This window comes from Echeneis naucrates, chromosome 23 (assembly GCF_900963305.1).
Source record: "Echeneis naucrates chromosome 23, fEcheNa1.1, whole genome shotgun sequence".
In the NCBI taxonomy this organism is placed as follows: Eukaryota; Metazoa; Chordata; class Actinopteri; order Carangiformes; family Echeneidae; genus Echeneis; species Echeneis naucrates.
Window position 1 is genome coordinate 16,004,220 of NC_042533.1, and position 16,214 is coordinate 16,020,433.

At 40.9% G+C, this 16,214-nt stretch overlaps 1 protein-coding gene across 10 annotated transcripts in view; it reads left to right on the top strand.

Annotated features, from left to right (window-relative positions):
• The first annotated feature begins 316 nt into the window (after positions 1–316).
• The window catches only part of LOC115036785 (DENN domain-containing protein 5B-like), a 53,176-nt gene continuing 37,278 nt past the window's right edge, over positions 317–16,214 (top strand). For 5 of the 10 annotated variants that reach the window (XR_003840429.1, XR_003840430.1, XM_029495129.1 and 2 more), the window contains exons 1-3: positions 317–609; positions 8,659–8,718; positions 15,209–15,318. Coding sequence is in view for 8 of the 10 variants with exons in the window: in XM_029495129.1 (XP_029350989.1) it covers positions 501–609; positions 8,659–8,718; positions 15,209–15,318 (279 nt within the window). In the remaining 2 variants the exon portion in view is untranslated. The remainder of the gene's footprint in view (positions 610–8,658; positions 8,719–15,208; positions 15,319–16,214) is intronic. The other 5 variants (XM_029495134.1, XM_029495132.1, XM_029495133.1 and 2 more) reach the window with 2 other exon arrangements.

The window sequence follows — 16,214 nt, forward strand, 5'->3', positions numbered from 1 at the left end:
GTGAATATTAAAATGAACTAGAAGAAGAGATCACATTTGTCCTGTGCTAGTTTCTCTTCATTGGCCCATTGGAGTGAAATTCAGCACAGAATTCAAAATCCCTTTTCCTAATGTACAAAGCTCTTAATGGCCATGCTCCATCATATCTCATGGTTCCACTCGAATCTCCAAGAAGAAACTGGGAAGCGCAAACGAACGGCACACAACTTCGACTCGTGTTTCATCGTTCAGTTAAAAGAGTCGTTCAATAAATTCGACTCGTTGTCATACGTCACTTCTCTACTCAGCACTGTGTCCCTGCAGCTCCGTCAGTCAGTGTCGGCAACCTCCACTGACGTAGTAATCGACACGAGAACTCCCGCGGATTAATTGTCACAAACACCGACGATTTTTATTCTACGACGGGAATCGACGCAGTTTCTTCTATCCAACTAATCGCCCTTCTCCCAGGAGATGTGTTGCTGGAAGTAGCAGCTGAAAGTGCTGCAAAGGAAGCCGGGATGAGTGGAAGCTACGGGGCGTCCGGCCCGGCGGCCTGCCACTTCGCTCACTATTTTGTTATTTGTGGGATAGACACAGAAAGTGGACTGGAATCGGACGAGTTGGCAGGTAGGGGCTTTTCATTATTTGGTGTTTAACCCTATCACTAAACGCCGACCCGAACTGAACCACACAGTCCTCTGAAAAAACTATACCAGCACCAACAGATAGCTGCAGCAGTGTATAACACCCCAAAGGCTGCCAGGTCAACTGCTGTCATGTTGCGTGTTACAGAGAAAAGCAGACGGGCCCTGCGATCTGCAGCTCTGAAGCTGAAATCGCTGCAGGTGATATTCTGTGGTGACGTGATTATACAAAACAAGATAAATTAAAAGCAAGCTCCCTCTCAGTGATTGGTCATGTGTTGCATTCAAGGTAGAGTAGATAAAAGTTGGTTACCAGACCACAGACCTTTGGAACCTGTGTATTTGATTAAAAAATACTGTTGTTTCTTCCTCTGTTCTCATCCTCTGTGATGGATTTTTCACTGGTTAAGTTTACTTTGTCTACGACATTTAAGTGCGTGTGTGGTGGTAAAGGGGGGGCGGCAGCGTCCTCTTGTTGCATATCACAGTGATGTTGTGGTGGCTCGTGTGTGCGTGTGAGAGAGAGATAGAGAGCGAGAGTGTGTATAAATGAAGCTCTGGACCAAAGTTCAAAGCAGTAAAGTCCATGTGTCTGTAGAAAGATGAAAATTTACAAAGCTATGACTCTGAAAGATAGTTTTCCCCAGTGTTCCCGCACATAAACAGTTGTGTGTTCCCGTTGTTTTGCATCTTTTCACATGTCACTTGTTGTCTATATTCTCTTTGAATTAGTTTGTATTATCCAGAAATAGCCTTTTCTCAAAATGTCTTAACACCATTAATTCTTCATTATTTCAGTATCAATCCATATTTTTTTTGTATTGAAGATGAAAATAGGATGACATAATCCTGTGTCATCCTATTTTCACATGAAATTAAGGCCCAAGAACAAGCACATGTTCTTGGGCCTTAATTTCTTAATTTCTTAAATAGAGTGAGCCTAGAGGTAAATGATTAAAGGACATAAAGCTTCATAACTAGACAGAGAGGGTGAGAAGAGGCTGAAGATTCATGGCGCAGCTACAGTTGATTAACTGATTATTCTGTTAAAGTGACCCACATTAAATGGTGTTCTATACTTTCTCTTTTTGTTGGCTGAGGTTCCCTCCCTCTGCCTTCCTTTCCCTGAGCCCATTGTTCTCTTGAGAGGGCCAGACTTCCTGTAGACCAGCAAAGCCTTCATCAGGGTTTACAGTGTCTTCTCTTTCTGTGTCTGCTATCAAGAACACTGGCTCCCAACCTGTTTTGAGAGCAAAGGGAGATCTTACCCAGTATTTGATGGAGTTCCTAATGAAGAATAAAGTAGTCACTCAATGTAGTTAATGAGCTCTTTGGTCCAGACTAGAATGCTAATTACACAGTTTAATAACTACCATAAATAGCTGCTTAGTCAGGCAGAAACTTAGTTGTGCACTAAGTTTCTGACTGATGCCACATAGTCTCAGAGATATAAATACTCCCTGGCTCACAGCAGAGCCTGAAATACCACTGGCATTCTAACACCAAATGTATTTTGGGGCAGCATTGTGGGGCTGAAAGATGAGAGGACTGAAGAGCTAATATGGGCAGGGAGATGGTTGACATGTTAGCGATAGATAAAGACATGAGGTCAGTTCAAATAAGGTGTGTAGCACCTGCTACAGAGGTTCAGTCTATGATAGCAACCCAGGCTGAAAAAATTAGCCTGCACAGAGGTGCCAAAACCTGCAGTTGTGTACAATCTGGCTCCACCAGAGTGTTAGCTTGTTGTACTCCAGATCACCGCGCGGGATACTCATTTGTTTAGAGTTTATTAAGGTTCAATTCATGCATTATTGAAGGAGGGGCAACTTTTAGTGATGGTACACAATAGACATGCACCAAAGTCTGTTCCTGTCCTTTTTGCCCAATTTTGATTTTATTGTAAATTACATGTTTGGACTATGGGAACTGCAGTATCTGTGTTTTGGAACCCATGCCAGGGAGTGAAATTCAAGTTGACTTTACTCCTTCTTTTTCTATTGCCCCATCACAAGTTCAACAACATCAAAGGGCAACAATATACAATGTGACAATGCCATGGAGCTACTTCTGCTGAATAACAATTAATCAGAATAACAAAATAGTATAAATACATGAACAGGTGGTGCATGCTCATTAAGGGACAGTCACAGTTACATCTCAGTAATAAATCACACACACTCTTGCACTGCTGTACATATAACTTCACATACCCTGAAACATCAGCTGTCAGATAATCCACTGTGTCAGGTGTTCAACCCTCCAATCTTTATCTGCCAATTAAAATTCATTACATCCAGCAAGCTCCCATGCCAGAATTGGAAGATTCCAATTGTAGTTTTGTGAAGCTCAGAGGTGTGGGAGTGGCCTCAGGCTACAGTAAGACAAGACAAGACAAAGGGATTTGAGCAGGATTGAGTCAATCAACACAAAGACACCATGCTAATACTGCCCAGTGATAACATAGACCCAACAATGCAGACTGAAGCTCTTGTTGACTTGGCTAACACTAATGTGCCTGGGTAATGAGGCCTCCAAGGCTTTTATTGTCAAGTGTGATCTAATAACATCATCTACTATCTATCTGGAAAATATGTGCTCTTATTTTTTGAGATGCTACTTTCTTATTCTTCACTCTTTTCCAGCTCAGCACTCTGACCCCCTCGCAGTGATTTCATGCATCGTTGAACACTGTCCTCTGCTTGTTGCCTGTGAGTCCGACCAGGCTGCTGTTAAACCTGTTAGAGTAATCCATGGCAATAGTTCCGTCAGGCTAGAGTGAACACATCGCTGTGATGGAGCACATCAACAGATCCTATCTTGCGCTTTCTTTGGGAAATGTCTTTATGTCTTCTCTCTCCCCTCACACTAACATCAACCACTGCAGCCGTCATCATCATCTACGTTGTCACTGTTATCTTCTCGTCATCATTTTCTTCCTGGTGTCATTATTGTCTTCTTTGTTGTTATTCATTGACTTCTTCTTGTTATGAGAGTTTGGACAAAGACTAGAGCATGGTGGAACTTTACAAACACTGACACTAAATCCTGTAAATGCCCGAGGCCACATGGTCAGATTAGTTTAAATAGTCCTGGAATGTAAAGATCAAAACTTAATTTTAGTCTTCTTGTCATTCCAAGGCTCATCATCTTCGTACTATTCATCTGGACACACACCTGATTTAGATGAACTAGTCAAACAGTGTTGGTTTGCCACTGACCTTGGCACTTATTTCAGTGCTGAACTAAACCAACTGTGTCACATTTCTTCAGTAAGCTGTGTGTGTGTGTGTGTGTGTGTGTTTAATTGAAATTTGATCTCCCTCTGATTGAGTTCCAGCTCATCCTGACCTCTGATCCGTGTGATAAGTCAAAGTAAATAAAAATCTCCCTGCTCTCACATGAACTAGTCACCAATACGGGATAGAACAGTGTCCTAAACCCTTCTCTTTAACCTTCACTTTCCTTCTTGTTTACCTTCTAGTTTCCTACTCTTTGCTTTTTCTTTACATCCTCCCCATCTCCTCTCTGCACACATACCATGAAATTGAAACCATTCTGAATAGCACAGTGGAGACCAATGAGGCATTTAATGATGGTGTGTAATTGTGAACTCTCACTGCTGCTGACAGTTCCAGCCTTGAGATGTTCTCTAGTCCTGGCCTGGAACAGGGCCATTTTAATAAAAGAGTTGCGGCTTGTTCTTCTGGAATGGTAGAATTAAAATAGTGCTCTCTCTCTTTTATATAACTGGCAAGCAGTTTTCCAGCTTTATATCCTGACTCAAAGTAAGTTTTCCTAGCCCTAAATAAGTTAAATTCAACTTTTTTGGGATAAAGTATTATTATGCTGATATTTTAGTTGAGTCAGTTTCCTTAAGCCATCCTGTATCCTTCGTTGCTTCGTTGTCTTCTCTCCGTTTGAGGTAATAATGAGACAATTCCAAAAAGGTGTGGTCAGAAACTACAATATTCCCTATTTCACATCCCAAAGCAGAGGAAGTGAGTACTTTGGATAATAATAAAAAAAAAAATCTAGCCAACTATAAATTATGTGTAATCTCTTCCTCAGGGGTTCCTGATCCTCTAAATGTCCACCAGACCCAAAGATTTGCAAAATCTAGTGTCATAAAGGACCTTTGCTCCTTAAGTAGTGCTGCGCCACTGTGGTCGAGAACTGGGTCCATTAAGAGATTGAAATCTCCTCCTAAAATGTTTGCATGATTTCCAGCAGTTTGTCGCTTCCGTTCAACGTCTATAAAGAAATTATGATCATCCACATTAGGAACATATATACTGGCCAAAGTTAATTTCTGGGACTGTATTTCAGCCAACACAATAACCCTACCTAAGTTATCTTTAATTTGTTTAAGGCATTTAAATTGTAAGTGTTTGCTACCTAAAATTATAACGCCTTTACTTTTACTGGAGCCCATCCCACCCATCCTCCACAGAGCTTTTTAGACTCCTCTAGTGAAATATGTGTTTTTTGGAGAAAGACATATTTTTTCCTCTTTAGCATAGTCATAACCTTTTTCCACTAGCAAAGATTCCAAGTGGACAGACACGCTAAAATTATTTGTGCCGGCTTACACATTAATGCAACACAGCTACATATTGAGAACATTTCAGTTAATTTATGTTGATGACAAAACCCAAACCACCCCATAACAATGGCAAAATAAAGAGTGTGCAACTGAATCTGAACTTTGTACATATCAACCGCTGAAAAAGTCCCTCTGACAGAAGTCCGGAATGTTGACGGTCCATGTCTGGTCCATGAGGGTACACTCGTGCCCCTCGTGCGCTGCTACCACAGAGATGAGTCAAAACCAGAATCTAAGATTTTCACTTTGGGTGCGTAAAAAAGGATGAAAACCACCACAGCTCACAACAACCGATACATAGCCACTGCCTTGCTAGTTTATTGCATAGCGTCTATAAAAGCCATGCCCTTTTTGGGACAGTCAAATGTCTTCTCATCCTTGGTGGTCTTGAGTCTCCATTTAGCTGGATACAGCAGCCTGAAGCTCACCTCCCGTTCGTGAAATTGTTGCTTACATTTCTTGAATTTGTCATATTTTATCTGGGTGGCTCTAGCATAGTCCAGGAAGAGCATTATGGGTGTTATTTTCACTGCTCAGCCTGCCTTTGATTCAGTATTGGTCTGGGTCTATTACCTGGTGAAGGGTGCTGGCTTGCGACTCTGTGAGCCCGCTCAATCTCGTAACTCCCCTCTATGTTCAGGAGCTCCGACATCAATTCCTCAAAAAAACTTCACCATGCCTCCCTTCTTTGCCCTCGGAAATGCCGACAAAACGAACATTGTTGTGCTGTGAGCGATTCTCCATGCCTCCATATCATTCCCACATCTGTCTTGCTAGCTGGTGGGTTAGCTTGCCATTCCAAGTACTCCACTCATTTTTCCACATCATCCATTCTTGTGATTAGAGAGGTGAGTTTGGCCTCCACCAATGTTGTGGCATGATGTATTTATGCCAGCTTCTCCGTATCTTCAGTGATCTTCGTTAGTGCTGCAAAAATGTTGCTAATATCCTGAGCATTGCCATGCTCCCGTTGCTGCTCAGTATCGGCAGTGCCATCTTGGCTTACCGCTTAAGCATCCGCGGCGGACCTCAGATGTTTTTTAATATTTCCACAGGCCGAGGACTTGGAATGTTTCAACATTTCTGCACCCATTTTAGTTACACAATGAATGGAGTACTAATATTTTTCTCCATAAATATATTTCTAAAGGTGCTAGGACATGAAATTTTCACCAGTTGTCGATAACAACCCATGCAAAGAAATCAAACCTTAGGTTTCCATAAATTATGTGTGATAAAACGGAATAACACATGGAAAAAGTATAGAACACACTCACTTAAATTTATTTAATATGTCATACAAAAGTCTTTGTTGGTAATAACAGCTTCAAGATGCCTCCTGTATGGAGAAACTAGTTGCATGCATTGCTCAGGTGTGATTTTGGCACTTTTGAAAATATATTTTCTGAGAAAAATGGTGACGTGTTTATTTTACCCGCTGTATTTTGTTTTAAAGAATAAACGTAGCAATGCAACTTGGAACTCCCTACTCTGTGGCTCTTTCTCGCATCTTGTCATTCCAGATGATTGTGTCACTGACCGATTATATGGATGCATTGTAGACTGAAGAAATTTATTTAAAATCATTCAAACATTAAGAATTTATACCTGACAGTGGTTAAATCAGTGTCATCAGGCTAAAAAGTTTTTCTCTGCTTCAATTGCAGCACATTTCCTCTCCAGTGGCAACAGCTCACACCGTCATATCATGGGTAAAAATGCTGGATTCAAGGTTCAGCTTAACAGGGAGAAAATGGGTTATTTTTCCTCCAAAGTCCCTTGTGCACAGAGATGATCGTGCCTTTTCACATTTGTCCCTACCCAAAAAAACACTCTGGCTACCTGGTCTTCAAGGCTGATGCCTCTCGTCTTACTGCCTGTATCCACTTCTCTAGTCTTAAATGCTATTTTTTTCTGTTCCGCAGCTTATAAAAACTTAGATCAGGGTTCTTTACCCTGTTAGTAGATCACCCTACCAGACAGCAGCTTTTGGGCATTTGTTTGTGTTTTCTGGCACACAGAGTGACAAGAGACACCTGTAGTCCGGGCAAAATACCATGCTCTGTAAAAATTAAATGATTCCTCGAGGCAGAGGAAATTCCTCAATCATTTTTTGCACTCAAGGTTCTCGAATTACTCGAGGAATTGTTTCAGCCTTAATCTGCTGTAATGGTAACGTGCAGTGATTCAAGGCCTGTCGTCTTGCTATGATGATGATGGGTACAGATGTGAAATATGTGGAGGTTACATGGTGGAGCGACATATTTTGTTGGTGTCTCTTAAGAGAAGTTGCTTGTTTATTCTGAGTTCATATTTTTGTGAGTAAGTGTAATTGTGTTTTCTCTTTTTCTCTGGAATAAATTGACTAAAATTACTGAATGTCCTCAGTAGATACACAGGATGCAAACAGTTCTGACACACAGGACTATACTTAAGGTGAAGCTCAGAAAGCCCGCCTTTGTTTAGCTGCTCAAAGACACACAGTAATGTGAATCTGCAGGGTAGACAAAACTTTTCAGTCAGTCACACTCCCTGTCTGGGTTACACACACATAGAGAGCTTTTAATAACCCAGTGGAGCAGGACAATAGAATCTACATGCATAATGCATCGCTATCTAGGGACAGCATATGGCGAGGCCCTTTTGTGTTTTATTCGCATATCAGCATATGTGTCTTTGTGCATGCTTGTGTTGGGTATTTTCCTCCAGTGTGAAATGATGACCAGCCCCATAGTCAGTCTCCTCATTGTCAATCTATCTCTCTATCTCACTATTTACTTATTTAGTGTGTGCGTATGTATGTATATACTATGGTCACTTATTGGGGGAGGAATGTTTGTACTTCATTTGTCAGTAACTGAAAAATTCATCCATCCATCCGTTTTCAAGGCCAAGCTGGAACCAATCCCAGATAATGTTCTGGCCAAAGACAAGTATAGCCTGGACAGGTTGCCAGTCTATTGAGGAATCTTCATTTATAAATAAAATTGTAATTAAGGATCAATTACAATGTCGAGAGGAGATGTAGGACCATAACCTGTCATGTGGTCTTTGTGTGAAAAACCCTATGGACTTTTCCTGTGATGCAAATGTGCCATCTGTTTGTTGCTAAGCAAACACTCCTGCTTGGTTTGACCGAATCTGTCTTGTCACTAACCCTGAACCCTTAGCTCCTGACAGTTTAACCAAGACTGAAAAAACCTGAACACTGAAATCATTTCACCTCCTTCACTTGTCTGTCCTGAGACATGACCAATCTCAGTGACCAGTAAACTGTTTCAGTGGTCTGCCTCCTGTCTTCCTCTGTCGTATTTTGACATTGTCATGCTTGTGCACAGCTCATCCACTAATTTGTGTTTCTGTGCCTGAGTTTTTAACTTATTGTGTCTGTTCTACTCTGTCTTTCTGCATGCTGTTTGTCTGTAGCTTTGTATCAGTGGCTGGAAGCAGACCGCCAAGGCAAGGATCCAGGGGCTGCAGCCACAGGTAAAGAGAGCAACACCTTACTTTCGCTTTCTGCTTCTATCACTTGCTCCACACACACATCAGAAACCAGTGTAATCTCTAGACTAATATTTCAGCCTTCCACAGTTCAACCGTTTCAACCATAATTTTCTGAATCTTCACATTTAATGGTTATAACTAGTTTTCTTAGTATCTGTGAGCCCAATTCAAACCTCCTAGGCCAAGGATAAGACTTTCAGTTAGGTTAGAGCTACAGCAATTACATTTTAGAAATCTTTCAGACTACAACTTTTCTTAAAGTGAGACCGAAAGGCAACCTATCACCCATGAAGGTCGCTGAGATAATTTCAATAGATAACACATCACTGAATTATTAGCGCTAAAATGAAAACAAAAACACAACTTAAAACAAAGTTGCTCCTCCCATTTTAAGTGATAGTAATCTATGCTTGATGCAGTATTTCACTATGATGTAGCCCATGAGATCAACTGTCTTATTCACTTTTATAAATTTTGATCTCCTGATAAATCTAAATCCTGGATGTAACTATGTAGGGCAGAGCTGTTCAATTAATTTGGAATTTGTCACACCAAAAACACGGTGAAGTGCGTTGCAGGGTGAGGCCCTAATTGCAGGAGCCAGAAACCAGGTAGGTGACAAGAAAAGAGAGAGAGGGGGGGAAAAAAAAAAAAAAAAAAAAAAACTTTAATCTAAACTAAATTTACGACAAACTGAACAAAAAACATGGACAAAACGGCAAGGCATGGACAAATCTAACAGGGCATGGGCAAAACAACAAGACAGCACATGGCCAAGTAACAAGCAACAAGGATCTGATAAGGACTAGACTGAAAACAGGCTTAAATATGCAGTGCTAGACAAGACACAGGTGAGCCACATTAGGGCAGGGAAGGTAATCAACATGGGACACAACCAGGAAGGCTCAGGAGGCGGCGGCCCAGCCAGAACAGGAACACAAGACGGCTGCAGCCCAGCCGGGACAGGAGCAGGGTCAGGAGCGGGAGGTGGCTGCATGGGTGGGTTGGAGGTCCGCTGCAGGTGTCCCTGCAGTTCCCGCAGCAGGGACGACAGCCGACCAACCTCTGCCATCCACGCTTCCTGAATATCCTCCTGGCGGGAGGTCTGGAGACCCACAAAACCGAGTCCCGGGGGCTGGCGAAAAGCAGGCGGAACGGGTAGCCGCACGGTCCCCAGAGCAAGCACAGACTCCGTTGGGTCCATTACTGGTTGGATCCTTCTGTCACGCTGAAAACACGGTGAAGTGCATTGTAGGGTGAGGACCCAATTGCAGGAGCCAGAAACCAGGTAGGTGACGAAAAAAAAAGGATTTTAATCTAAACTAAATTTACAACATAAACTGAACAAGAAAACATGGACAGGGCACAGACAAAACAACAAGGCAGCGCGTGGACAAGCAACAAGGATCCGACAAGGACTAGACTGAAAACAGGACTTAAATATACAGTGCTAGACAAGACACAGGTGATCCACATTAGGGCAGGGAAGGCAATCAACATGGGACACAACCAGGAAGTAAAGTAACGGGGAACACGAAAGAACCAGGACTACAAAATAAAACAGGACAGAATTAACTCAAAACCTGACAGAATTGGGGCCAGTTCATTAAACTGAGGCAAAATAAGGGGCCTGAGAATATGAGTAATTATTGCAACGAATAAAGAAATGACATCAACATACTGAAGGAGTCAATATATTTTATTTTGTAAATGCAGAACAACATATGCACAATGTGATGCACTAAGACACATAGGCCCAAGGCATTGCTAAATTCAAATGGGAATACAAAGTTGAAAAATCAGAGACACAGACAATTAGAGAAATGCAATTAACTAATAGAAACATCCACTTAATTGCACATAACTGTACCAACACAACTTTACAGCTCGTTATCCTCAGTTGACAATGAGAAGATAAATTTCAGTGTTACAAGTAAAAAGGGAAATACTTGACATGAAGTTTCTAATTGTAAATTGAGCTTGGCACACAGGAGGCTTTGGTGGATGAGGCAATCCAGAGATCTCAACTGTGGAGCTGCGGCTGCCATCCTCCCAACCCCTCCATCTGTCACCAACATGTTGATGCGCATTAAATTCAAGTTGTTCTCCTCAAAGAATGAAGCAATTTTGGTGAAAAGAATCTCACCAGTAGTGTGTCCCTCCATGGGAATTAGTCGAAGCAGATCCTCACAAAAACATTCTCCATCAAAAAATCAAACATGGAGACACAGCTGTGCAGCTCAGCTTATCCAAAAGCATCTCGAAAAAGTCAGATGCAAGGGACTCTCCTCATATTCAACGTGTCAAAAATTTGAATTTGCTTGACCTATTCGATAATACTATTTCACATTTTTTCATCTGTTACCACCTCCTTAATGGATGCCAGCATACGCTTCTTGACCGTCTCTGATTCTGTTAACGGCTTTTTCTTTTTGCCCAATATCCATGCCACTCTTAACAATGCTGCGGTTGCTCTCTCTTGATCCATACAGGCCCCGATAGCCCTGTTATCTTCTGCCTCTGAACAGCAGAGCCCAGAGGCAATGTAGCATCGAAGCTAGCATGCGTTGTATTGAAATACCTTCTTAAATGCATCTGCCTCATCTTTGGAGCAGTGCTTGGTCAGTGATTATTTTACCTTCTTATGTAATTTATTTGTTTGGATACAATACCAACAGACACCGTTTATAATTGTAAACTGGGGTGACATATGTCTTCATAACCCATTTATATTGTATTCATTTAAGATGAATATTTATAGATTTTAAATGAGAATCAGCACAAGCTGTTTTCAAAGCCTTATCTAAAAGTGCACATGCAAACTTTCTTTCAGCAGTCAGTGTGGGGGCCGTGTACAAAAATGGTTCACTTGAAAAAAGAGAGAAATTGTCAAAAATTTATCAGTTGAAGCTGTGCAGTCCAGTAGTACCACACTAAATTTGGGCATTTTAGATCTCCCAAATCAAAACGTTAATAGAATAGAGGGAGGCAAAGTCTTGTCCTCTATCATTCCTCAGAGAAACTTACAAATGTTTCGGGTTTTTTTTTTTTTCCATTTTAACCACAAATATGAGGGTGGTTGCAGGGGAATGGCTTGAAAAACATAAAGTTAAAGTTTTGGTATTACATTCAGCCTTAGTGGCACCCCTCAACAATTTTTAATGGTTTGGGAATATTTCTATTATGATTTCAGCTGGACAAATTTTATGTATTACCTGAACAAATTTTTTACCTTAACTCCACACCCAAAACTCTTTAATAATTTAATCAGAACACAAAACAACACAGCGGAATATAATGATGCCAAACACAGGCCAGTAGAAAGACTTTTGACACAACATTTTGCCCTCCTTTCCTTCTGGCCAGCAAATTTCTAAATGCCTGTATTTTTGAAGATGGTTACCTTCAAAAATACAAGTACAAGTCTGTTTTCCATTGAGAGCATGGCCAGTGTGTTCAGTCTTCCCTGGAACAAGGTGTTTCTGAGAAAGGTTTTAACTATTTTTAAGGTTGAAAACACTTTGCAGTTTCTGCTGTGGTGATGGGTGTAGGATCTTTAGGAGAGCGACAGTCCCTGCAAAGGTTTTTCAAGATTGTTTAATAACTGGAACAGGTCCACAGCACCATGACAGGCTTTCAGCTCAACCTTGCTGTAAATTAGACTAAGCTTTGTCCTCAGTTTGTTTTCTCTGAGCATTGAGTAGACCTTTGGTGTTGCAAAGTGCATCTTCAGGAAATGCCATGTTGTACGGTTTATCACGGCCCTAGCTAGAAAAACCACACAAACTGCATTTAAATGCACAACTCATGCACAGGCAATGACTTAAAAGTCTTTACTGGTAAAAGTTTGGTTTCCAAGCAGTCAGTCCAAAACCAGGCCAATGTGGACAGTTGGAGTAAAAAACTCTGGTCAGTAATACAGGAGAACGATACAAGGAAAGAATGCTGGAATGCTTTACATGGAGGACAAAGATGGTGATAAACCAGCACACACACTAAATACTACAGGGAAAGAGGACAATTGAACACAGGTGAGATACATTAGGGGAGGCGTGAAAGAGACAGGACCTATAATGAGATGAGAGGTAGGTCTACAAAATAAAATAGGAAGTTACAAACAAACATGTGCCGCCCAGGCCAATTGCATTTATTCTCAACTGATTTACTGGCCCTCAGAATTACAGTAATAAAACTATTTAATTAGGTGTTGTTTCAAATGAGAGTCAATAAATTAAAGGTTTTGTTGAGCTTCAGTAGGGCTCCTGAAAAGCTGTCTTCTTATGTGACCATGATAACTGGATCGTTCAGAAGCATTTAATACAATTGTGGGAGCCTTTCTATTGTCTGTGGGTTTCAGCTGCCTTCCTTAGTTCAGAGGAGACCTGCAGTCCTGATGCGTGCCAATAAAACAATCACTGTCCCATTTGGGTCGAATAGAAATTTGATTATATTCTCAATAGTGCAATGTCCACAACAAAATAAGCACAATTCGGCCTATACTGTAGTATGTAAAGTCGAAAAAGAGCGGCCCAAAAACAATACAGCCCTCCCCTATCTTATCAGCTGTCTCATTCCCAACACCTGTCCTTCGCTCCTCTACATGTCATTTCCTGGGAGGAGGACCTCATCATATAAACATTTATGATTAAAAAGAAATATTAACTTAGAGACATCAATTACTTTACGTGTCCAAAACACAATATGATTAAAATAACAATAATCAAACAGGATATGTAGAAATGACTCTAATAACAATGATCACACTACAAATTGCTGGACACCCAAACAGGCCATACAACATACTGCCAAAACATGCTAATGTCTAGCATTCAAAAATTTCTGGCCATTTTGCACATTTCAAGAAAAGTCATATATCAGACCAATGATTCATCAAGTAAATAGTCAGCTGCTTAAACAAGAATTATTTTTCACCCTTTGCACTGTATAATGTGGATTTCATTAGAGAAATATGTGTTATATGCTTAAATGCTCTGTCTCATGGTGATGGATCTGTAGGTTTTGTCTTTGTCACCATTAACAGCTCTTCACTCCCCTTCCTCTTCATTATTGTATTAACACAAATTTTTCATCTTCAAATGATGAACACCCTGTGTGACAAGTTAAGGGGTGAAACTGAAAGATTCAAATGTATGTGAAACTGAAAGAGGTAAATAAAATTTCCCTTAGAAGAGAGATGGTAGTGACCAAGTGGGGACTTGGATTCAGTGTGACAAATAATATTTTTGTTTCTGCTCACCTTTATCTTTAAATGTATTTCGTTTCATTGTTGCTCAATCATTTGGTATCAAGACTACGCTTCTATATTTATACATTGTCTACAATAGTGGCACATCCCTGTGGCTGTTTTTGGCTGTTTTTGGAAGTTCTTTGGGAAAAATTGATGTTTAGCAAATACTATATCTCGTCACCATGTTCATTAGGATTAAGGCCAAATAGCACTCACCATGAAGTAAAACTGAGGCAGATTGACATTGTCACTAGTTTTGCAGGTAAAATTAAAATTTTGACATAGATTGATCAGATTGATCAACAGAAGTTGTAATTCATCATGAAGGGAAGCTGTCACTCAGAGGAGGAAGAAAGTGCCTCAGTGCTATGTCCCTAATAAAGTGATCCCAAACAATGGCTGGGTCCTTCACCTGGAAACAGTTGGAACATCTCACAAACACTGCATTTCTCCATTCACCATTCATTCATTCATATCTTGTACCGCTTATCCCTTTCCAGTTCATGGGGCATGGTGGAGCCAATTCCAGCTCACATTGGGCGAGGGCGGGGTACACACTCGACAGGTTGCCAGTCCATGGCAGGGCTAACATACGGAGACAGACAAGAACGAACAACCATTCACAATGACACTCAGGCAATTTAGTAACAGGCAATTTAGTAACCAATTAACCTATACATGTGTGCCTTTGGACGGTGGGAAGAAAACCACGCATGGGGAGAACAGGCCCAGGGACCAAATCTTTGACCCTCTTGTTGTCAGGCAACAGCGCTAACCATTATGTTGCCTGCTGCCTCAGTTCCCCATGTCTTAGATTTTCCATATGCCAAAATTTCCTGACATTCAACTACATATTCAAGCTGCCAATGCCCTGTTCTAAAACGTGCCAAAGGTGGTCTACTGATCCAGGTCTGGGGATTTCAGAAACCACAGGAGTTCACTGAAATCACTGTTTACTTTAGCTTTTTGAAATTAAACATTGTCCTGCAGGAAGCAGCCACAAGAAAACAGTAAGCTGTGGCTGTAAACCAATGAAACAGCAACAATATTCAGATAGATTGTCTTCAGATCGTGATTCATTAGTTGATGAATATATTAATCTGGTTTTCTGTAATGTGCAACACTAATGTACTTTGTATCCAACGCTTCCCTGAAAATCACAAAAACACTCAACCACAGAAATTCATCATCATCACCACCAATCACTGATTCTTGTCTCCCCAGGTGAAAACTTTGAGCAAAGTCCCCTGAAGAGGACATTCAAGTCCAAAGTTCTAGCACATTACCCCGAGAATGTGGAGTGGAATCCCTTTGACCAGGATGCTGTCAACATGGTAGGTGGAGATGGATCCTGGGATTATAGTGGGATTATAAATACAAAGCAAGACCGTAGAACAATTGTCCACCACATTAATAGCTATTTGGCCATCTTGGCCAGAAGAAACCATATTTGGAGGAGAATGTGGAATTGAGAATGAGTGAGAGGACTTGGTCTGTCCTCTATCCTTCTTTTTGGGCAGGTCACCATGTGAAGTACAGTCTTTCAATCACATGGTATGAATGCATATTTTACTGAATTGTCCCTGATGCTTATGAGATAGAATTTGGCTTTAAGGTGTAGATTCAGAACCTAAATCCATTTTTTTATACAGGCTGGGAAAAACCTTACTGCCGCTACCGCTACTACCGCTGTAGAAATCAAGACATCTTAAATTGTAGTTTACAGTGCAAACCCCTAAACAAGCAAAGCAATCAGCCTTTCCCAATACCTGTAAATACCTCAGTGTGAAAGCGAAGAGGTGAATCAGTGCAATTACCTCTAATCACTGTAGTTGGCCTTGGATTAAAACAGAAACTTTCTCAAGAGTTCCTGTGCAAAGAAATTGAAGCGCCTCCAATCTGTCCCAAACTGATTTGAACAAATGAAAATGGTGTTAGGTTGAGCTGTCACATATTTGACATAATCTGTCTTAGAAATGTTGGAATCAGAAACACACATATCAGACACAGACTCTTAACTCAGAGGCATCGACCTGACCCCTACTCCTCCATTATTGGAAAGAATTTAATTAAATTTTTGGAGCTTTATTAACAAGTCATTGAGAGTGGACAGTGTGACAGTGTTTGTTTAAAGTGACTGCTTCTTCCTCTTACTCCTCTTCCTGGTGTCAGCAATGTTTAATTATTCAGTTGGTTCTCAGCTTCCATAAGGATAGAAGCAGACACCTGA